At 42.3% G+C, this 24,912-nt stretch overlaps 1 protein-coding gene across 1 annotated transcript in view; it reads right to left on the reverse strand.

The window, feature by feature from the left end:
- Positions 1-13,658: 13,658 nt before the first annotated feature.
- Positions 13,659-24,912, reverse strand: part of LOC138666810 (extracellular matrix organizing protein FRAS1-like) — a 92,645-nt gene continuing 81,391 nt past the window's right edge. The window contains exons 9-10 of the mRNA XM_069754985.1: positions 15,739-15,844; positions 13,659-14,053 (exon numbers count right to left, since the gene is read on the reverse strand). Coding sequence (XP_069611086.1) covers positions 13,924-14,053; positions 15,739-15,844 — 236 coding nt within the window. The 3' untranslated portion in view covers positions 13,659-13,923. The remainder of the gene's footprint in view (positions 14,054-15,738; positions 15,845-24,912) is intronic.

Genomic DNA, 24,912 nt, shown 5'->3' on the forward strand with positions numbered 1-24,912 from the left:
CACCAGGCCTGTTTTTTTCCCCAGTTTCCCCCCAAAAAAGTGAGATTTAAATTGCCAACAAGCTTCTATACGTCAGTTCTGTTTGTCGTATATCTGCCAGCCACGTTGTGCCACTTACATTGTGCAGTGTTATACACAGGGCCTGTTTTTTTCTGCAGTCTCCCTCCCAAAAAAAGTGAGATTTACATTGTGTATTGTAATACACAGGGCCTGTTTTTTGCTGCAGTCTCCCCCCCAAAAAAGTGAGATTTAAATTGACAACAAGTTTCTATACGTCATTTCTGTTTGCCGTATATCTGCCAGCCACGTTGTGCCACTTACATTGTGTAGTGTTATACACAGGGCCTGTTTTTTTCCGCAGTTTTCCCCCCAAAAAAGTGAGATTTAAATTGACAACAAGTTTCTATACGTCAGTTCTGTTGGTCGTATATCTGCCAGCCACGTTGTGCCACTTACATTGTGTAGTGTAATATACAGGGCCTGTTTTTTGCGACAGTCTCCCCCCCAAAAAATGAGATTTAAATTGACAACAAGTTTCTATACGTAAGTTCTGTTGGTCGTATATCTGCCAGCCACGTTGTGCCACTTACATTGTGTAGTGTAATACACAGGGCCTGTTTTTTACAGCAGTCTCCCCCCCCAAAAAAGTGAGATTTAAATTGACAACAAGTTTCTATACGTCATTTCTGTTTGCCGTATATCTGCCAGCCACGTTGTGTCACTTACATTGTGTAGTGTAAAACACAGGGCCTGTTTTTTGCAGCAGTCTCCCCCCCAAAAAAAGTGAGATTTAAATTGACAACAAGTTTCTTTATGTCAGTTCTGTTTGTCGTATATCTGCCAGCCACGTTGTGCCACTTACATTGTGTATTGTAATACACAGGGCCTGTTTTTTCCCGCAGTCTCCCCCCAAAAAAAGTGAGATTTAAATTGACAACAAGTTTATATACACCTTCTACCTTGTTTTACAGTACCATATAACGGTTGTTATTTTGGTTAGATTTTCCCAAAAAATGAGGAAGTCTGGTGGAAGAGGCCGTGGGCGGTCGTTGCCAGCTGGTACTGATGGTGGTGGTGGTGGTGGAGCATCTGGTGGTAGTGGGAAAAGCAAAATAGCACCTAAGGCTGGAGGTGTTGAGCCAGCTTCATCGTCTGGCTACACAAGGCCTCGAAGGCTCCACTATCTGGGAGTAGGAAAACAGCTTTTAAAGTCGGAGCAGCAGGAAAAAGTTTTGGCTTTCCTTGCTGACTCAGCCTCTAGCTCTTTTGCCTCCTCTTCCGAAAGTTCAAAATATAAAAGCAGCGAGTCGTCGCTGAATGCTCCCAGTCAGGACCAAGTCGCTTCCTTGTGTCCTTCACCCAAACCAAAAGTGAAGGATGCGGCAGGCGACACTACAGTTTACTCCATGGAGCTCTTTACACATACCGTTCCAGGGTTAGAAAGGGAAATAGTTAACAGCCCATTACAAGATGAATCGGACATGGAGTACACAGATGCACAGCCACAGCTAGATTATTATGCTGTTCCATTGACTCAAATCACTACATTGCCCTCGCAGTGTACTGAGCCAGAATCTGACCCTGATGAGACTATGGTGCCCCGTCCCGACCGCTATAGCACCGTACACGGTGACACAGAGGAAGGTGCACATGACATTGAATAGGAGGTGATAGATGACCCAGTTGTTGACCCAGATTGGCAGCCATTGGGGGAACAGGGTGCCGCTAGCAGTAGCTCAGAAGCGGAGGAGGATGATCTGCAGCAGCCATCTACATCACAACAGCTGTCATCTGGCAGGCCCGTATCTGGCCAAAAACGTTTGACAAAACCAAAAACACTTTTAGGACAGCGTGGCCATCCGGTGAAAGGAGAACAGCGTGCAATGCCTGAAAAGGTATTCGATAGTAGGGAGAGTGCAGTGTGGGAATTTTTTAACCAAGATCCGAATGATCCGCGTAAAGTTATCTGTAAGAAATGCTCAAAGACCTTTAGCAGAGGGAAGAATGAGCAAAATTTAAATACAACATGCATGTGTAGACATTTAACCAGCAAGCACTTGCAAGCCTGGACTAACTACCAAACATCCCGTACCATTGGTGCACCCGCTCAGAATGAAGGTAGTCAGCAACGCTGCATTGCTTCTTTCACTGTAAGCCCACTGGTAAGGACACCACCAACAGCAAATGTGGAGGTATCGTCGCAAGGCCAAAGCCGTCAGGGAATCACAAGGTTCTTGGTAGGAAACACTGTAGGTAGGCCAACATCAAGAATACCTTTTCAAAAACCTGACCTGCACATCCAAACTTAGACACAGTGTGAACAGGTGCTGAACCTAGAGTCGCCAACTCGCATATAGTCAAGTAAACAAGGCAGCACACTGCAGCGCTAAAACATGCAAACTTGAAAACACGAAATTTGAACTGCATTACTGCACTAGAAATACGAAAAATGAGAGCTTTTAGCGCATAAAAATGGCCAATTTTATGTGTACCTGGTAGCCTCTTTACGGCATCTCTCTTATACCAGGTCCTACCCATCTACCTCGCTGTGCCATCACTGCCATCATTACTCTTTGCACTCTGACACTTTATAATCAATGAACTAACACATATTCCATCTACCTCATTGTGTTATTAACACTTTTTGCACTTGCACACTTTATAGGAGGTACGCTGTTATAATCCCACTTATATAAATTTTTATCTGATTTTTTCGGCACTCTTGTTGTTTTTGAAACATTATATGGTTTTTATTGGAGTTTCACTTTTTTATATTTTTTTTAAAAAATACAATAGATTCTGTGTAGTAGTTTTTTTTTTGGTTTCACCTTTTTCTATATATATTAGATCTTATATGGGTCACATATAATTTGATTTGATTTTATTTTGGATTTACTAAAGAACCATTTAATTGTGTAGCACGGCGAGTATTTGGCTTTGTTATCCCTGGTGGGTTTTTAATTTATATTTTTTTGAGATTTCTGGGCCCCATACAAATACTATTCCTGCGGTTTGTTTTTGTTTTTATTCATATATGTATTCATTTTTTAAAATATATATATATTAATTGTTGTATGAATTGCCAAAGTATATGTAATAAAGGCATATTAATGATATCAGTGCTGTGGTACCCTCTGGTGATTTCTTATCCTGTGGTGGGCAGGTGGTTTGGTTCCCCTTTCTCAGTGGTTATCCACTGAAACTTTCACAGTGCACCTTTACCCCATGAGATATATTATGATCTATATTTATGTTTAGGCAAGATTTGTGGGTATATTAGGTGCGTACTGTGTCTTTTAACTATATACTGCTGTGTTCTGCACAGGTTTCTTTACCTTACCATCCGGATATGGATTTCAAAGCCAGAGAGGCGTCATGGCAAGGACAGATTAATGCCGTATTCTCACATGGCAATACGAATATTGTGGTTACAGACGGTTTGCAATTTGATGATTTTTTTTAAAAATATTAAGAATCTGACATATAAAAGAACTAGGGCCTGGTGGAGTAAGGCTTTTCTAGAAAATTATATACAACACCAATTAATCCCTAGGGGATTAAGAATACATGTCACACCTGCTTTTCCTGTCACCGACGAGGATTTTATAAAAAGCTGGGAAGGTGTGTGTAATATCGCTTCAAAGCAACTGATGGAGTTATTGGTGAAGTATAACTCTCAAAATATAATCACCATCGATAAATCATTAGATGAACTATATGTAAAAGCTAAGAATTGCCTAACAGTCGAACAATTATCATCCATGGATAGCCTACTTGAAAAGCAAATGGATCAATGGATTAAAGATATCCAGACCACCCAAAAAAGCAAATTAATGAGAGATCAAAGAGATTTTTCCAGTGGTAAAATTTATAGGTGGCGTAAACAACATCAAGAGGGCAATACACGTGATCGTATAGACTCTACCACATCTAACTTGGCTACGGTTGACGTCTCTGGTGCCTCCTCGTCCGTCTCTGTATCTACCTTGGCTTCAATGGCTTCTACGCCCAAACGCAAGCGCGAACCCCGCTATACACCTGCTAAACGGAATTATCGACCCAATCCTGACAACAACTTAAAGGTGATTAATCTGAGTGATCATGTTTTAACTGAATTTGAAATAGATGTCCCTAAGAAGGGTCTCACGTTCTGCCCTACAGCACAATTTGATAAGTTTGTAGCCATTAAGGACCTACATTTATTTGCCAGGAAGCTAATTTTTAAAAAAACATTTCCATAATGAAGAATTGCTTAAATTGTTCCCAACAGAGGCGGAGCAGGAGACACTAGAGATTTTGGACGAACTAGCCCGCGAACATAATGATCCATTAGGAGTAGTGTTGAGCGATACCGTCCGATACTTGAAAGTATCGGTATCGGATAGTATCGGCCGATACCCGAAAAATATCGGATATTGCCGATACCGATATCCGATACCAATACAAGTCAATGGGACATCAAGTATCGGAATGTATCCTCATGGATCCCAGGGTCTGAAGGAGAGGAAACTCTCCTTCAGGCCCTGGGATCCATATTAAAGTGTAAAATAAAGAATTAAAATAAAAAATATTGTTATATTCACCTCTCCGGCGGCCCCTGGACATCAGCGGGAGGATCCGGCGTCCGGCACGGCTTCTTTCTTCAAAATGCGCGCCTTCAGGACCTGTGGAATGACGTCCCGGCTTCTGATTGGTCGCGTGCCGCCCATGTGACCGCCACGCGACCAATCAGAAGCCGCGACGTCATTCCTCAGGTCCTAGAAGGCGCTCATTCTAGGACTTTAGCTGAGGAATGACGTCGCGGCTTCTGATTGGTCGCGTGGCGGTCACATGGGCGGCACGCGACCAATCAGAAGCCGGGACGTCATTCCACAGGTCCTGAAGGCGCGCATTTTGAAGAAAGAAGCCGTGCCGGACGCCGGATCCTCCCGCTGATGTCCAGGGGCCGCCGGAGAGGTGAATATAACAATATTTTTTATTTTAATTCTTTATTTTACACTTCCGATACCGATACCCGATATCACAAAAATATCGGATCTCGGTATCGGAATTCCGATACCGCAAGTATCGGCCGATACCCGATACTTGCGGTATCGGAATGCTCAACACTAATTAGGAGGTAAGATTCCACCCTCCATCAGACCAAAGTCTCGTAAATTTCCCCCCTTGTCAGCCTGTCCTGTCATTGATACTTTTGTGAAAACAGTTAGTAGGGAGTTTGACAAGATTCCCCGTTTTCCAGGTATCGAGAATTTAAATAAAAAAGAAAAAATAGCGTTGAAAAATTTGAGTCAATTAAGTGATGTGGTAATTAAGCCGGCTGACAAGGGGGGAAATATAGTAATTTGGCCTAGACAGATGTATGAAACTGAGGTGTTCCGCCAGTTGAGGGACAGTACTTACTATAAGAAAATGACATTTAATCCCTTGGGGAAATTCAGAACCGAACTTTCGATAATTTTGAAGGATGCCCTTGAAACTGAAGTGATCTTGAAACAATTATTCACAGCCCTTCAAGTGTCGGAACCAACTGTACCGACCTTCTACCTATTACCCAAGGTACATAAAAACCAAAAAACACCACCTGGTAGACCCATCATATCTGGATGTGGCAATTACCTTGAAAAAATCAATAAGTTTATTGATTCAAAATTACAACCCTTGGTCGAGAACTTGCCCTCATTTATAAAGGATACAAACGAATTCTTAAAAAAGATCGATGGACTCTATATTGGCGAGAATACACTTCTGGTATCCTGCGACGTAGAGAGTCTGTATACCAACATTCGCCACAGTGATGGCATTCGCGCCACTGAATATGTTTTGAACTCCTCATCTATGCCCACGTCCATGAAACAATTCATGGTTCAGATGCTTGAATTTTCGCTCTCAAAAAATTTCTTTTTCTTCAAGGGGTCCCTCTACCTACAGCTCCAGGGAACAGCAATGGGCGCATCTTTTGCGCCCTCATATGCAAATCTGTTCCTGGGGCTGTGGGAGAGGGACCTATTCCACGCCGGGCTTGAGTCGTCAATGGACCGCATCCCAATTTGGGTGCGGTTTATTGATGACATATTTTTTGTCTGGCAGGGCACCATGGATTCACTCCATATTTTTATGGAGCATTTGAATAAAAATGAGCTAAACATCCGTCTAACATACAAATGTGATATGGAATTCATGGAATTTCTGGACGTGGGTATACATAGAGATGAGAGTGGTTGCCTGTATACAAATATTTTTCGTAAGTCGACAGCAGTAAACGCACTATTACACGCCTCTTCGTCGCATCCTCCCAACATGATTAATTCAATTCCAATAGGCCAATTTCTACGTCTACGGAGGATCTGTTCAAATGAAGTAGACTTTGAAAACCAATCAAATGACTTAAAAGAAAGATTCTTGGAAAGAGGGTATAGTAAGCGGTCAGTGAAAAAGGGGTATAACCGCGCCAAACACCAGGGAGCATGGACAGGTGGCATGATAAATAACAGCTTTTGAGGTGCAATTAATTGTCTGTTTGATTTTGTATGTAGTATTACCATTATAGTTACAAAAAGTATTGGTTCTTTTAATATTATTACAGGCCACACATTGGCCGCAAGGTTTGCACCCCGGTGCTGTTTTTGTGTTGGTAAGGAACGATGGGATAGCTGTATTGTATGAGTGTGGGATATTTCAGTCATGTGTTAATGTATGTGCACGTGTCATAGTGCACGATATACCTATATACGTATATTTACACATGTTTTTACCAAGGCCGAAGTTCCCCCTTTGTTTATTAAGTTTATTATTTTTGTATCATTATTTTTCCCCTTTTCCTCTTTTTTCTTTTCTAATTAGCCTTTATGGATGTCTCCAACTGGCTTATTTCATCCAATATATTGGAGAGCTATAGTATATTCACTTAAATTACCCCCCCTCCCCTTCCCCCCCCCCGCTCATACTCATTCAACCCCGCTGTCATCCAGCTATTTCATGTCAGTATCTTTTGCGCTCCACTAAACTCACAGCTGAGTACTATTTCATTCAGCCCCGCTGTCATCCAGCTATTTCATGTCGGTATCTTTTGCGCTCCACTAGACTTACAGCTGAGTACTACTTCACTCACGCTGTGGTCCCGGTGGTGCGCATGCGCGGTTCGTGCCTGCGGGTCCTGGCGCTCTGCGTCCTTGATTTGTTAGTCACGCCGGGTACTCCGTTCCCGTGGTGACGGATCATGTGACGTGGAGACCGGAACTTGCCGGCCTCCAAGCTGCGCATGCGCCGCGTACATCCGGACCGCAGCGTCTAGTGAGTGTGCTATATAAACCCCTCTGGGATCATTATTAACTACCCCCTGACGAAGGAAAGACATCCGAAACGCTCGTCGGGCGCATGCAGGTCCGGGACCCAGTCTTACCCCACAGGTAGCTATGGAAAATTTATGTGCGGCTATGGTTTGCTCGCCTAGCTATTAATCTGCTATTATACAGGGAGCTCACTTGCGGCTTTGCTTTACCGATTTAGTCATTTGTCTGCACGTGGGTATACATTTATAATGTGTTAATAGATTGTATGCCTATGTACCCACGGCTTAATTTGGCTATTTAGCATAGATATATGCAGTGAGCGTATATACAATCCCCATCTACCTCACTGTGCCATCACTGCCATCATTACTCTTTGCACTCTGACACTTTATAATCAATGAACTAACACATATTCCATCTACCTCATTGTGTTATTAACACTTTTTGCACTTGCACACTTTATAGGAGGTACGCTGTTATAATCCCACTTGTATAAATTTTTATCTGATTTTTTCGGCACTCTTGTTGTTTTTGAAACATTATATGGTTTTTATTGGAGTTTCACTTTTTTATATTTTTTTAAAAAAATACAATAGATTCTGTGTAGTAGTTTTTTTTTGGTTTCACCTTTTTCTATATATATTAGATCTTATATGGGTCACATATAATTTGATTTGATTTTATTTTGGATTTACTAAAGAACCATTTAATTGTGTAGCACGGCGAGTATTTGGCTTTGTTATCCCTGGTGGGTTTTTAATTTATATTTTTTTGAGATTTCTGGGCCCCATACAAATACTATTCCTGCGGTTTGTTTTTGTTTTTATTCATATATGTATTCATTTTTTAAAATATATATATATTAATTGTTGTATGAATTGCCAAAGTATATGTAATAAAGGCATATTAATGATATCAGTGCTGTGGTACCCTCTGGTGATTTCTTATCCTGTGGTGGGCAGGTGGTTTGGTTCCCCTTTCTCAGTGGTTATCCACTGAAACTTTCACAGTGCACCTTTACCCCATGAGATATATTATGATCTATATTTATGTTTAGGCAAGATTTGTGGGTATATTAGGTGGGTACTGTGTCTTTTAACTAATGTTTTAGCGCTGCAGTGTGCTGCCTTGTTTACTTGAACATCAAGAATACCATCACCAACCCTCTCTCAATCTGCCATGTCCACCACCAACCCCGCTAGTTCCAACATATGCAGCTCTCCAGTCCAGCTCACCCTACAAGAGACTCTCATTAGGAAAAGTAAGTACTCATCCTCTCATCCGCGTACACAGGGTTTGAACACCCACATTGCTAGACTAGTCTCGTTAGAGATGATGCCCTACCGGTTAGTTGAAAGTGAAGCTTTCAAAGCCCTGATGGCCTATGCAGTACCATGGTATGACCTACCCAGTCGACACTTCTTTGCGAGAAAAGCCATCCCAGCCCTCCACCAGCATGTCAAAGACCGCATGCACTCAGGCAATCAGTCAGTAGAAAGGTGCACCTCACAACAGATGCATGGGCCAGTAGGCATGGCCAGGGACGTTACGTGTCCATCACGGCGCACTGGGTTAATGTGGTGGATGCAGAGATGATAATTACAAAATATCATGCCACATGAGAACCTTGAGCAAATTTTGGCTACCAAACAAGCAACTCTTATAGACTGTTTGGTTCAGGCATTCCCAACACACAGCGGCGGTGATGGTTCTCACATGAGCTGTTGGGGGTCAACATGGCAGAGGTGTTAAAGGTGGACAAATCCAAAGTGGCGTTGGACAGAGGGGTTTTATGACCAGGTTGTGGAGTGATTTCGCAATGACCGCAGACACGACAGGTACTGCTGCATCGATTCAAAATGACAGGAGACAGCATTTGTCCAGTATGGTTACGAACTATTTTTCCTCCCTTATCGATGTTCTCCCTCACAGGTCATTCCCCTTTGATTACTGGGCATCTAAAATAGACACCAGGCCTGACTTGGCAGAATATGCATTACAGGAGCTCGCTTGCCCAGCTGCTATTGTGCTATCAGAAAGAGTCTTCAGTGCTGCTGGTTCAATACTGACCGAAAAAAGGACACGTCTGGCTACCCGAAATGTTGATGATCTAACCTTCATTAAAATGAACCAATCATGGATTTCAAATTATTTTGCCCCACCTTCCCTTGCTGACACGTAGCTTGCCAGAAAAATGTCTTGCTTTTGGCCTCCTCTTACTGACTGCTCCAATTCCTCCATTTGCAGCTGCTGAATGTCCACCATAGGCCATTTTTATACCTCCCTAAATGGGTTGACTCCCCCCACAGGGCCGTGGTAACCACTTGGCGCAAGCACCCGTGCGAGTGCCATTTGCCTGGACAGGTGGGTGTGCCCACTCTTGGGCGACGGCACTGTCACAGGGTCCCTCATAGTACAATGAAGTGTCTCTGATGGTGGTGGTGCACAACCAACGTCAGACACACCGTCGTAATATGAGGGGCCCTGTGCCAGTACCGCCGCCCACAAGAAAGTGTTCCCCCCCAGTGCTCTACCACTTGCAAAACTTACCTCTCCCTGCTCCACCACTGTGTAGTCTGTGCAGTTAAATCCATCAATGGCACTACCAATACAAATTTGTTGAAATGATAGATGATAGTAAAAATATACAGGGGCCCTGGCCTCCATTTAGACCCCTTAATACTTTGCGCCAACTACCACTGTCTGCTACTCAGCAGAGGAGCCCACCCCTGTACCTAGCTATGCCACCTGTTTATTTATGAACAATTTTTTGGCAGACATTTAGCCCACTTTATTATTTTGGCCTACTAACTGTGTCAGCCACTCAATATAGTTGTCCTCCACTGAATAAAGCAATGCTGCCTGTTTAGTCCTGTTACCAATTTTGAACTGCATTTAGCCTACTTACTTTTTTGGGCCTACTAACTGTGTCAGCCTCTCATTACAGTTGTCCTCCGCTGAACAAAGCAATGCCGCCTTTTTAGCCCTGTTTCCAATTTTGAACTGCATTTAGCCTACTTACTTATTTGGGCCTAGTAACTGTGTCAGCCACTCCTTACAGTTGTCCTCTGCTGAACAAAGCAATGCCGCCAGTTTATTCCTGTTACCAATTTTGAACTGCATTTAGTCTACTTTTTTATTTTGGGCCTGCTAAGTCTCTCTGCGCCACTCATTACAGTTGTCCTCCTCCACTGAACAAAGCAATGCCGCCTCTACTCCTGTTACCAATTTTGAACTGCATTTAGCCTACATTTTTATTTTGGGCCTACTAAGTCTGTCTGCACCACTCAATACAGTTGTCCTCCACTGAACAAAGCAATGCCGCCTGTGTACTCCTGTTACCAATTTTGAACTGCATTTAGCCTACTTTTTTATTTTGGGCCTACTAAGTCTCTCTGCACCACTCAATACAGTTGTCCTCCACTGAACAAAGCAATGCCGCCTGTGTACTCCTGTTACCAATTTTGAACTGCATTTAGCCTACTTTATCATTTGGGCCTACTTCCTGTGTCTGGCTGTCAGCCACTCATTACAGTTGTCCTCCTCCTCTGAACAAAGCAATGCCGCCTGTGTACTCCTGTTACCAATTTTGAACTGCATTTAGCCTACTTTTTTATTTTGGGCCTACTAAGTCTCTCTGCACCACTCAATACAGTTGTCCTCCACTGAACAAAGCAATGCCGCCTGTGTACTCCTGTTACCAATTTTGAACTGCATTTGGCCTACGTTATTATTTGGGCCTATATCTGTGTTTCCTCCTCATCCTGCCCATTGCCCAGCCACTGCTTGATGAGTCGGCTGGTACATTGACCCAGACCACTACATTCCCCTTGCACTCTACACAGCCAGAATCTGACCCTGCTGAAAGTCAGGTTCCTTTTCCCGCATACTATACCACCTTACACGGGGACAAAGAGGAAGGTGCAGGTGAAAGTGCAGGTTCCTTCATCAGGTAGGGGGCATACTTGTTGACACTGGCACAGAGCTCCTCATTGTAACCACGTGACCGCTCACACAGCACAGGCTGCAGCCGCTGAGAGGAGACATCGCTGGAGCTGGGTGTCGGTGAGTATTTCCTGGCAAGCGGGGGAGGGGGGCGCACAGGGGATGGGAGGCGGGAGGGGACGCACAAACTTTATTTTTAACCTGCTGTTCTGTTGGTCAAAAATGACCGACTTTGAACTTCAATATTCTTTAAAATATTCAAGATGCGGCTCTGAAACCCGTGGCCGACCGACCCATCCTCATTTAAGTCAATCAACCACAAGTTTCAGAACCGCATCTTGAACACCCCAAAAAATACCAAAGTTCAAAATAGGTCTCCCCAGACCGAACAGAACAGCAGGGTTAAGGAAAAAAAAAAAAAAAAGATTATTCATTCCTTCTCTCCAGCGAACGCTGCTGGTAAGAAGGGATGAATACCAGCTTCAGCACCGCACGCAGGGGACAAACACGCTGACATGTGCAGAGACACATTGATTTTAATGTGTCTACGTGAGTCAGTGTCTCTGGTACGTGAGGAAACTGTCACCTCACGTACCGGAGCCACTGACGTGTGAAACCGGCCTTAGCCAGCATAAGTACATGTGGGGGTTGCCTGGTTGCTGCACTAGTGGAGATGGGATTTCATAAAATCCCATTCACTATGCTGTAATATCTGGACGCTGCGGCTGTGCACAGCGTCCAATCCGCAGCAAATACTGGACATGAAAACACCCTTATGAGTCCACATGCTGCCTGTGTGCACTGTGCACAACAAAATACAAACACGTAGGCTACATTATAGCCGATGTGCCAATGCACATGGCTGATTTTACATGCGGACCCATGGTCTGCTAATTGGAAATCTCCACATGCACTATTTTGGTAATACTAATAACTATATATTACAAACATGCAAATTATTTCAGATTCTCAAATTTAAGCTTTAGCTGTAAAGCATGATTTTCTATTATAAGTTATGAATAATAAATTCAATTTTAGGCTGCCGTCACACTAGCAGCATTTGGTCAGTATTTTACATCAGTATTTGTAAGCCAAAACCAGGAGTGGGTGATAAATCCAGAAGTGGTGACGTGTCTCTATTATACTTTTCCTCTGATTGTTCCACTCCTGGTTTTGGCTTACAAATACTGATGTAAAATACTGACCAAATACTGACTGTGTGACTGCAGCCTAAGGGTATGTGTCCACATTCAGGATTGCATCAGGATTTGGTCAGGATTTTATGCAGGTAAAATTCTGACCAAATCTGCACCTGAGGTCACTGGCAGGTCACCTGCGTTGTTCTTGCGTTGTTTCAGCATAGTAAGGACATGCTGCGTTCTTAAAAGACGCGCAGCATGTCCATTTCCGCGGGTATGCCGCATGCGTCTTTTAATGCATAGTGGAGACAGGATTTCATGAAATCCCCTCCACTATGCTGTAACATCTGGACGCTGCGTGTTTGACGCTGCGGCTCTACGCAGCGTCAAACACGCAGCGTTTCCTGAACGTGGAAACATACCCTTAGGCCGGGATCACACATGCGAGAAATACATCTGAGTCTCGCATGGTAATACCCGGCATTGCCGCCATCACTCAGGAGCGAAGCGTGCGGCCGCATGTATTGCTATATGAGTGACGGCGGCAATGCCGGGTATTACCATGCAAGACTCGGTCGTATTTCTCGCATGTGTGATCCCGGCCTTAGAGTGTAAAAGGAGTTTCCATAACTGGAATATTTATCACCTATTCCATCTCTCGCATTTGCTATTATCAGGCTGGGATAAGATAGAGATGAAGTTTCTGAGTACAGATGGCCCTCCTTCTCTCGATTACAAAGAAAGACTCAGAGCCCCTACAATTTTAACCCTTTCATAACCGGGGAATTTTTCGCTTTTAATTTTTTGCTTTTAGACTACGTTCCCCAAAAAAGCTTTTGATGTGTTCTTGATCATGCAGATTTTCTGCACCTATTAAGTAAATTTGGTTACTTGCATTTTTCAATTGCGTTTTTGAGTGCTGTGGTTTTTGTCTCTTTTTTTTATGTGTTGTTCTCTAAAGAAAGCTGCTTTGTTTTTTATACGTCCTGACATTTGATTTTGCCAGAATTTTATTCATACAGTCATGTGCGCATGTGAGGTTTTTAAGTGCGGTTTTTCCACATCTAATGCAAGTCTTTGGCTAAAATCTGCACAGGAATATTCAGTGTACCTGCAAGAGAAATTGATATGATGCGGATTTGAAACCCACAACACAGCTCAGTTTACGCTGAGTAAAAAAGAAGCACACTGGGCAGGAGATTTCTATAAATCCCATCCACTTTACTGGAAATGCAAAATGCAGCAAAAACACAAGTGTAAAAAAAACGCATTGTGAGCACATTGCCTCACTCCCCTTCTTCCAAGAGCTATAACATTTTTATTATTCGTTGACATAGCTATATAACAATTTGGGTTTGTTTTTTTCGCTGGAAGAGTTGTAGTTTTGAACGACCCCATTCATTTTACCATGTAACATTCTGAAAAAGAGGAAAAATTCCAATAGTGGTAAGATGATGAAAAAAGCACATTTTTTATTTAGGTGCCTACACATTGTTAATTATCTTTTATAAAGAGGAGTATTGATGTGGACGTTGCAGACAATAGACTCATCCCACCATTCCGTACGACAAACACTGTTTGTTTGGATCTTCGTTTGGAATCAGTTTGTATTCACATTCCTTTTCGTCAAACACAAATTTGCATCTCTCTTCATCATAATTTACTGGTCTGCCGTAACTATATGGAACAGAGGAGCAATAAAAACACATTATGTACTGCAATTGTAAAAAAATAACCGCTATACAATGCAAGCCACATCTATGCAGTGCTGTGTATAAGATGAGAAACAACACTTTAACCCTTATTCACACTTCCGTATTTTGGGCCAGTATTTCATTAGTAATTGTAAACTAAGTTATATGTTTTCCACTCCTGTTTTGGCGTAATAATACTGATGCAATAATACTGACCAAATTCTTACACGTGAATAGTGTCTAAGGTATTTTATATGTGTGACATGAATCATCATGGTGATAAAGCTGAGGTACAATTAGGATAAATACATCTATGAAGGAAATGTTCGTTCCAGCAACCACAAAACATAGTTGTAAAATTAAAACAACACATTTATTGGAAAAGCTAAATCCAAGAAAAAATTAAAAGCATGATGAAAAAGGGGGAAGAGAGACAGTGGGTCTACACATTTCGAGCAAGCAGTTCTCAGTCCTGTTAATTATTTTAAAAAAAAGTAATTTCAAAGAATAAGGCCGGTTTCACACGTCAGTGGCTCCGGTACGTGAGGTGTCAGTTTCCTCACGTACCAGAGACCCTGACTCACGTAGACACATTAAAATCAATGTGTCTCTGCACATGTCAGCGTGTTTTCACGGACCGTGTGTCCGTTTGGAAAACACGGAGACATGTCAGTGTTCATGGGAGCGCACGTATTACACGGACCCATTAAAGTCAATGGGTCCGTGTAAAACACGTACCGCACACGGATGTTGTCCGTGTGCCGTGCAAGAGACAGCGCTACAGTAGGGGTGGAGCCACATATTCATCACTGTAATGGGCGGCACCACGTGACCGCTCATACAGGAGAAGCTGTGACGAGGAGAAGAAGCAGCGAGGGAGCCGGGTAAGTATTTTATTAACAGCGGGGGGGGGGGGGGGGGGGAGGAGGGGCGCACAGGGGGTGGGAGGGGGTTGGGAACAGGGATCTTTTTTTTAAATACCAAAAAAAAAAAAAAAGATTTTTCATATCTTCTCTCCAGCGAACGATGCTGGAGAGAAGAAATGAATGGCGGTTTCAGCACCAGATGCACGGGACAGCGCTTAACTGTAGCGCTGTCTCCTGCACGGTGCATGTGGTACTCAATCGGCACACGGGCGCACACGGATGCCGCACGTGTGCCACACTGATGTGCACGGGAGCACACGGACACACGGACACGGATAATTCCGGTACCGATTTTTCCGGTACCAGAATTATCTGGACGTGTGAGACTGGCCTAAGGCTGCCGTCACACTAGCAGTATTTGGTCAGTATTTTACATCAGTATTTGTAAGCCAAAACCAGGAATGGGTGATAAATGCAGAAGTGGTGCATATGTTTCTGTTATACTTTTCCTCTGATTGTTCCACTCCTGGTTTTGGCTTATAAATACTGATGTAAAATACTGACCAAATACTGCTAGTGTGACGGCAGCCTAATACTCAATAGTGTTTAAAGATGGAAAATGCTTCCTTATAAACCTTCCTCTTTGTATTTATTTTTTTTATAGTGTGGTATATCCATGTTGTTAAACATATTCTATCTTTCTACATGCATTTATTGCAGCTATAAGGCACATTTTATCATACACAGTTCTTAATGTTGATATACTATTAATTATGAGTGATTAGTGAAGGGATTATCTTACGCTGTGCAGCATTTGTAACTCCCATAAAAATTACATGAACAGTCCAAACAATCTTTAGTCCGCCATTGACTTTGGAGAGGATACATCTTTTTTCTAAAGTAACAACCTAGAAATAAAATGATTGAAAAAATCAAACCAAAGGACTTTTCTTTCAACTGCATTTTTTACATATTTAAAGGAATTTGCGATCAGGTTTTTGCTATCCAGCAATGTCTAGTGGGTGCAGCAGTTGTTATACAGTTAGGTCCATATATATTTGGACAGAGACAACATTTTTCTAATTTTGGTTATAGACATTACCACAATGAATTTTAAACAAAACAATTCAGATGCAGATGAAGATCGGACTTTCAGCTTTCATTTGAGGGTATCCACATTAAAATTGGATGAAGGGTTTAGGAGTTTCAGCTCCTTAACATGTGCCACCCTGTTTTTAAAGGGACCAAAAGTAATTGGACAATTGACTCCAAGGCTATTTCATGGACAGGTGTGGGCAATCCCTTCGTTATGTCATTCTCAATTAAGCAGATAAAAGGCCTGGAGTTGATTTGAGGTGTGGTGCTTGCATTTGGAAGGTTTGCTGTGAAGTAAACATGCGGTCAAAGGAGCTCTCTATGCAGGTGAAACAAGCCATCCTTACGCTGCGAAAGCAGAAAAAACCCTTCCGAGAAATTGTTACAATATTAGGAGTGGTAAAATCTACAGTTTGGTACATCCTAAGAAAGAAAGAAAGCACTGGCGAACTCATCAATGCAAAAAGACCTGGGCGCCCACGGAAGACAACAGTGGTGGATGATCGCAGAATTATCTCCATGGTGAAGAGAAACCCCTTCACAACAGCCAACCAAGTGAACAACACTCTCCAGGAGGTAGGCATATCAATATCCAAATCTACCATAAAGAGAAGACTGCATGAAAGTAAATACAGAGGGTTCACTGCACGGTGCAAGCCACTCATAAGCATCAAGAATAAAAAGACTAGACTGGACATTGCTAAAAAACATCTAAAAAAGCCAGCACAGTTCTGGAAGAACATTCTTTGGACAGATGAAGCCAAGATCAACCTCTACCAGAATGATGGAAAGAGAAAATTATGGCGAAGGCGTGGTACAGCTCATGATCCAAAGCATACCACATCATCGGTAGAACACGGTGGAGGCAGTGTGATGGCTTGGGCATGCAAGGCTGCTAGTGGCACTGGGTCACTAGTGTTTATTGATGATGTGACACAGGACAGAAGCAGCCGAATGAATTCTGAGGTATTCAGAGACATACTGTGGGCTCAGATCCAGCCAAATGCAGCCAAACTGATTGGTCGTCGTTTCATACTACAGATGGACAGTGACCCAAAACATAAAGCCAAAGCAACCCAGGAGTTTATTAAAGCAAAGAAGTGGAATATTCTTGAATGGCCAAGTCAGTCACCTGATCTCAACAAAATTGAGCATGAATTTCACTTGTTAAAGACTAAACTTCAGACAGAAAGGCCCACAAACAAACAACAACTGAAAACCACCGCAGTGAAGACCTGGCAGAGCATCAAAAAGGAGGAAACACAGCGTCTGGTGATGTCCATGAGTTCAAGACTTCAGGCAGTCATTGCCAACAAAGGGTTTTCAACCATGTACTAGAAATTAACATTTTATTTAAAATTATGGAATCTGTCCAATTACTTTTGGTCCCTTTAAAAACAGGGTGGCACATGTTAAGGAGCTGAAACTCCTAAGCACTTCATCCAATTTTAATGTGGATACCCTCAAATGAAAGCTGAAAGTCTGAACTTCAACTGCAGTGGAATTGTTTTGTTTAAAATTCATTGTGGTAATGTCTATAACCAAAATTAGAAAAATGTTGTCTCTGTCCAAATATATATGGACCTAACTGTAGGTGCAGACAGAAACCACCGGAGACTAGATGGAGGAGGACATGATATGGGGATGGGTGGACCTTTAACTCCTGCAGCTTTGTTTGTATTGAGGTGTGGATTTTAAACAAGAGTGATGTGGCTTTAAGAAACCACTGGGTAATTCTGACAGGGAGAAGGACTTGGGGATCCTAGTTAATTATAAACTTACCTGGAGCAGCCAGTGCCAGGCAGCAGCTGCCAAGGCAAACCGGATCATGGGGTGCATTAAAAGAGGTCTGGATACACATGATGAGAGCATTATACTGCCTCTGTACAAATCCCTAGTTAGACCGCACATGGAGTACTGTGTCCAGTTTTGGGCACCGGTGCTCAGGAAGGATATAATGGAACTAGAGAGAGTACAAAGGAGGGCAACAAAATTAATAAAGGGGATGGAGAACTACAATACCCAGATAGATTAGCGAAATTAGGATTATTTAGTCTACAAAAAAGACGACTGAGGGGCGATCAAATATGTATAAGTATATAAGGGGACAATACAAATATCTCGCTGAGGATCTGTTTATACCAAGGAAGGTGATGGGCACAAGGGGGCATTCTTTGCGTCTGGAGGAGAGAAGGTTTTTCCACCAACATAGAAGAGGATTCTTTACTGTTAGGGCAGTGAGAATCTGGAATTGCTTGCCTGAGGAGGTGGTGATGGCGAACTCAGTCGAGGGGTTCAAGAGAGGCCTGGATGTCTTCCTGGAGCAGAACAATATTGTATCTTACAATTATTAGGTTCTGTAGAAGGACGTAGATCTGGGGATTTATTATGATGGAATATAGGCTGAACTGGATGGACAAATGTCTTTTTTCGGCCTTACTAACTATGTTACTATGTTACTATGTTAAGATGAAGGAGCTTAGTATGTTTGTGCCTGGTGTATTACTGTGAGGAGGGTGGGGGCTTATATAGGTGAGGTAACTCTGGCTCTCACTTCCTCTTTCTCTCTGGATGAACTGGAGGAAAATTACCCACCTTCCCGCCCTGTTTATAATCTCTATCATAAATCATTTTAATTAATGCTTGTATAATGATGAATGCTTTATTGTATTTTTGAATTTGCCATTGAATATATTGTACCAGGTTCAATTTTATATTGGCTATAAAGAGTTATCATTTGCATTAACCTTCTAATCCCAAGGGAAGGGCAATCCATCAGCCATGGTTCCCTAGATGTTTCCTCCACATGGTTTTTTCCTCTCCTTAGCACTGTAGGATGACTCTTTGTGAGTCGGAGGTTAGCCAAGTTTAGTCCCCTTAATGTTTTTCCAGGGACTACTAGTTTTTAACTTTACAAAAGTGATTTAATTTAAAAAAAAAAGTGTCAAATGTGACTTGGAATTTATAACTCGTCACGGCTTTGCGGTTTAGGAGTCAGGTAGAAGTTGCAGACAAATTAAGGTAGACTCATTTTAACTCATAGAGGATGTAAAACCTCATGGTGGTGAACAGGCTCAGCTTTGGTGGCCAGCCTCAGGAACGATGTAATGGTTACGTTAATTGGGGCAGGCACAGTGGTTAAGCACAGGAGTGATGATAATAGGGTCATTGGTGCCCTGAAAGTTTACTGGCTCTGCTTGAATGGCAAGCCAGTGAGTGCTGCCCCTTTATGGCTGTCTGTCCTGGTGATGTATGTCAGACAGCTTTGGGTATCACAGTACTTGTGAATCCCAATGTACTAGCACTCCACTTGATTCCTACTGTGATTATTTAATCCTGTGATTTAAATAAAAGCTGTGGCCATTTTGACAACCAAAATAGTGTGTTTTGTGTATTTATTTTAGTGCAAAAGTCATGTCTCTGGCACACAGGAAACCAGAAGGCCTGAGTATCTGTGCACTTCTGAATACAGAAAAACACTCTAAGTGGCAGACCCAAGGTGCTTGATGGGTTAGGTCAGGGATGGGCAACCTTTTTTCAGCCAAGAGCCATTTGGATATTTATGCCATCACAAAATTATCAACTTGAAAATGATCCTGCTATATTTGGTCAAATAACTTACCCCTAATGTGATGTCTAGAACTGCTTTTCTTTGGGGAGATGTGTGATGTTAGGTGATACTTGACATGTTGCTACTCATAACTGTTTTTGCATTGGTCTGAAGCGCAGTCAACTCGTTGGGAATAGTTTTGTAAAGAACTCGCTGCAGTAAGTTGTTCTGAACACAGATGTATATTATACATGTGGTCAAAATTGTTGGTACCCCTCATTTAATGGCAGAAAAATACACAATGGTCACAGAAATGACTTGAGTCTGACAAAAGTAATAACGAATAAAAGATCTAGGAAAATGAACAAATGAAAGTCAGACATTGCTTTTCAACCATGCTTCCACAGAATAAAAAAAAATAAAACTCATGAAATAGGCCTGGACAGAAATGATGGTACCTCTGAAAATAATGTGATAAAAAGGACATGTTAAATCACGGTGTGTCCACTAAGGCCTCTTTCACACATCAGTCTTATTGTTTCCATCAAAATCTGTCGTTTTTTAAAAAAATGGATCTAGCAAATGTTGCTGCTGGATCCGTTTTTTTCTCATAGACTCGTATTAGCGATGGATTGTGACGGATGGCCTTCCGTTTCATCCGTCGTTTGACGGATCCGTCGTAAAGTCTATGTCCGTTGGCCAGAGACAACGGACATAGTAACGTTTTAGTGTACATCGAAAAGTCGGACAGCGATGGATCCCGCGCCGTTTGTTGATGGCTATAATTGAAGCCTGTGGGCACAGGATCCGTCGCTGTCAGTCAAAAGACGGAATCCAGCAACGGATTCCGTTTTTTTGAAACTGAGCATGCCTGGAAGAATTTTTGTTCCCTTAATTTAACCATTTTTCCATTCAGGGTCTCTCTCTCTCTCCAGAATCCTGTTCCTTTAAATTCCTGCAGCAGCTGCTTCAACGGATCCTTTAAAAAAACGGATCCAGTGCATCAGTTTTTTTACAATCTGCACAGGATCAGTCTTTTCAACACTTTGACGGTTTGTGACTGATTCTAAAAAACTGATGTGTGAAATAGGCCTTACTAGCATCACAGGTGTCTACAGTCCTGGAATCAGTGAGTGGGCCTGTATATAGGGCTACAGATACTCACTGTGCTGTTTGGTGACATGGTGTGTATCACACTCAACATGGACCAGAGGAAGCAAAGGAAAGAGTTGTCTCAGGAGATTAGAAAGAAAATTATAGACAAACATGTTAAAGGTAAAAGTTATAAGACCATCTCCAAGCAGCTTGATGTTCCTGTGACTACAGTTGCACATATTATTCAAAAATTTAAGAGCCATGGAATTGTAGCCAACCTCCCTGGACGTGGTCACAGGAGGAAAATTGATGACAAATAAAAGAGACGAATAATACAAATGGTAACAAAAGAGCCCAGAAAAACTTCTAAACAGATTAAAGGTGAACTTCAAGCTCAAGGAACATCAGTGTCAGACCGCACCATCCGTCATTGTTAAAGCCAAAGTGGACTTCCTGGGAGACGACTAAGGAGGACACCATTGTTGAAAAAAAACATAAAAAAGTCAGACTGGAATTTGCCAAACTACATGTTGACAAGCCACAAAGCTTCTGGGAGAAATTTTACTTTTTGGCAAGGCACATCAGCTCTATGTTCACAGATGGAAAAATGAATCATATCAAGAAAAGAACACTGTCCCTACTGTGAAACATGGAGGAGGCTCTGTTATATTCTGGGGCTGCTTTGCTGTATCTGGCACAGGGTGTCTAGAAGCTGTGCAGGGTACAATGAAATCTCAAGACTATCAAAGGATTCTAGAAAGAAATGTGCTGCCCAGTGTCAGAAAGCTTGATCTCAGTCACAGGTCATGGGTCTTGCAACATGATAATGACCCAAAACACACAGCTAAAAACAGCCAAGAATGACTAAGAGGAAAACATTGGACTATTCTGAAGTGGCCTTCTATGAGCCCTGACCTAAATCCTATTGAACATCTTTGGAAAGAGCTGAAACATGTCATCTGGAAAAGGCAACCTTCAAACACGAGACAACTGGATTACTTTGCTCTTGAGGAGTGGGCCAAAATACCTGTCGAGAGGTACAGGATTGTCATTGACAGTTACAGGAATCGTTTGATTACAGTGATTGCCTCAAAAGGTTGTTCAACAAAATATTAAGTTAAGGGTACCATCATTTCTGTCCAGGCCTAGTCCATGAGTTTTATTTTATTTTTTTAATTCTGTGGAAGCATGGTTGAAATGCAATGTCTGACTTTAATTTGTTCATTTTCATAGACTTTTTATTTATTATTACTTTTGTCAGATTCAAGTTGTTTTTGTGACCATTTTGGATATTTCTGTCATTAAACGAGGGGTACCAACAATTTTGACCACGTGTGTACATGTGGGAAATTACCGTAATCACTGCTCACTTCACATTTATAGAAGGCTAGCAGTGGGAGGTCTGCAATATATACATTACATAGGAGACACTGGGGCTGGAGTATACGCATGACATAGGTAAAACTGTGGCTGGATCATTATACATCACATAAAAATTCTAGAGCTGGAGAAAATACATCACTTTGGAGATGCTGGAGCGTGTATATTACATAAAAGGCACTGGGGCTTGAGCATATAAATCACATAGAGGCAATGGTGCTAGACCATACAAATCACATAGGAGACCCAGGGGCATATACATCACACAGGAGATGCTGGGGCTGCAGCATATATAGCTCACAGGAGATGTTGGGGCTGCAGCAGTTTTATCACAGAAGACAGTAGGGCTGGAGTACATATATCACAGGAGAAAGTCAAGCTGGGGTATGTACATCACAGGAGACATGGGGGCTGGCATTGTTTTATTCATTTGTGGATCTGGAGAGCACTGTGTTCTAACTCTACCAACAAAGTACAGCCAGACACTGACACTGGCCCGCGTCAAGACATAATCTCTCAATGCATGCTCCGCAGCATACAGTAGTGAATGCTGCATGCTCACAGTGCAATAAGGAATGAAAGGGCTGTCAAAATGCGACCACTGGCCTGAGCACTGCGGTCCCCAAGAATCCTCCTGGGAGAATAAGAGAAGGTCATCGCGGGGTGCAAATGATGGCCCATGGAGCAGAAGTTCTCCACTTCTGGGTTAAGTGATAACCATCCCACAGAGGTATCATGCAGCAAGGACAAAGAAATGACTCAGGGTCTCAAATTGATACATTTAGAATGAAACACCATTTTTGTTTTAATAGTTTTTCATTTTTTTTCTATTATAAATAGACCATATTCTTTTGTTATTTTCAATCTACCCCTGACATAGCCACTTGCGTGGTGAAAAATGTGGTGCATTCTTTTTCTCCCAACCTTTGTTGCGCCTGTTTTGGTAAACATTACTTTTTCTTTTCTTATGTTACATATTAGGCACACATTAATAGGACAATACTTGGACGTTTTACTTGAATACTATAATGTACCATTGGTTGTTGTTTATCATCACCTGTTTTGACATTCTGAAATGCTATTTGTGTTATTTATTCTTTGTAAGACACTATTGGCCATTGATTACAACCTGTTTTCTCCACTCTTTGCTAATCATTCTTTTTTTACTTACCGTATATACTCGAGTGTAAGCCGAGAATTGCAGCCCATTTTTTTAGGCTGAAATTGTCCCTCTTGGCTTATACTCGAGTCATACCCAGGGGTCGGCAGGGGAGCGGGAGCGGCAACTGTGTAATAATACTCACCTGCTCCTGGTGCTGTCCCTGCACGTCCCTGGTTCTCGGCGCCATGAGCTTCTACCTGTAGTGAGCAGTCACATGGTGCCGCTCATTACAGCAATTAATATGGACCAGATTCCACTCCCATAGGGGTGGAGCAGCATATTCATTACTGTAATGAGCGGTACCATGTGACCGGAACGGAGAGCAGGTGAATATAGCAAATGCCGGGGGGCCTGAGAGGTGAGTATCTGATTTTTTTTTTTGTAATCGCAGAAACCGCATATGGGGCAAATATCTGTATGGAGCATCTTATGTGGCCATGTGCAGCATTATATGGGGCATATATCTGTATGGAGCATCTTATGGGGCCATATGCAGCATTATATGGGGCAAATATCTGTACGGAGCATCTTATGGGGCCATGTGCAGCATTATATGGGGGCAAATATCTCTATGGAGCATCTTATGGGGCCATGTGCAGCATTATATGCAGCAAATATCTGTATGGAGCATCTTATGGGGCCATGTGCAGCATTATATGGGGCATATATCTGTATGGAGCATCTTATGGGGCCATGTGCAGCATTATATGGGGCAAATATCTGTATGGGGTCATGTGCAGCATTATATGGAGCAAATATCTTTATGGGGCCATGTGCAGCATTATATGGGGCAAATATCTGTATGGAGCATTTTATGGGGCCATGTGCAGCATTATATGGGGCATATATCTGTATGGAGCATCTCATGGGGCCATGTGCAGCATTATATGGGGCAAATATCTGTATGGAGCATCTTATGGGGCCATGTGCAGCATTATATGGGGGCAAATATATGTATGGAGCATCTTATGGGGCCATGTGCAGCATTATATGGGGGCAAATATCTCTATGGAGCATCCTATGGGGCCATGTGCAGCATTATATGGGGCATATATCTGTATGGAGCATCTTATGGGGCCATGTGCAGCATTATATGGGGCAAATATCTGTATTGGGCCATGTGCAGCATTATATGGGGCAAATATCTGTATGGAGCATCTTATGGGGCCATGTGCAGCATTATCTTGGGCAAATATCTCTATGGAGCAATTTATGGGGCCATGTGCAACATTATATGCAGCAAATATCTGTATGGAGCATCTTATGGGGCCATGTGCAGCATTATATGGGGCAAATATCTGTATGGGGTCATGTGCAGCATTATATGGAGCAAATATCTGTATGGGGCCATGTGCAGCATTATATGGGGGCAAATATCTCAATGGAGCATCTTATGGGGCCATAATCTGCATTTGTGGAGCATTATACGGGGCAAATGTGTCTATGGAGCATCTTATGGGGCCATAATCAGCATTTGTGCAGCATTATATGGGGCATATTTTAATATGGAGCATCTTATGGAGCCCATCATAAACTGTTTGGAGCATTATATGGGGTGTATTTTGTATAGAGCATCTTATGGGGCCATCATGAACTGTATGGAGCATTATATGGGGCTCCTGATTCAATATGAATATTCAAAAACACTTAAACTACTGATGTCTCAATTAATTTTACTTTTATTGGTATCTATT

Source organism: Ranitomeya imitator, chromosome 2 (genome assembly GCF_032444005.1).
Source record: "Ranitomeya imitator isolate aRanImi1 chromosome 2, aRanImi1.pri, whole genome shotgun sequence".
In the NCBI taxonomy this organism is placed as follows: Eukaryota; Metazoa; Chordata; class Amphibia; order Anura; family Dendrobatidae; genus Ranitomeya; species Ranitomeya imitator.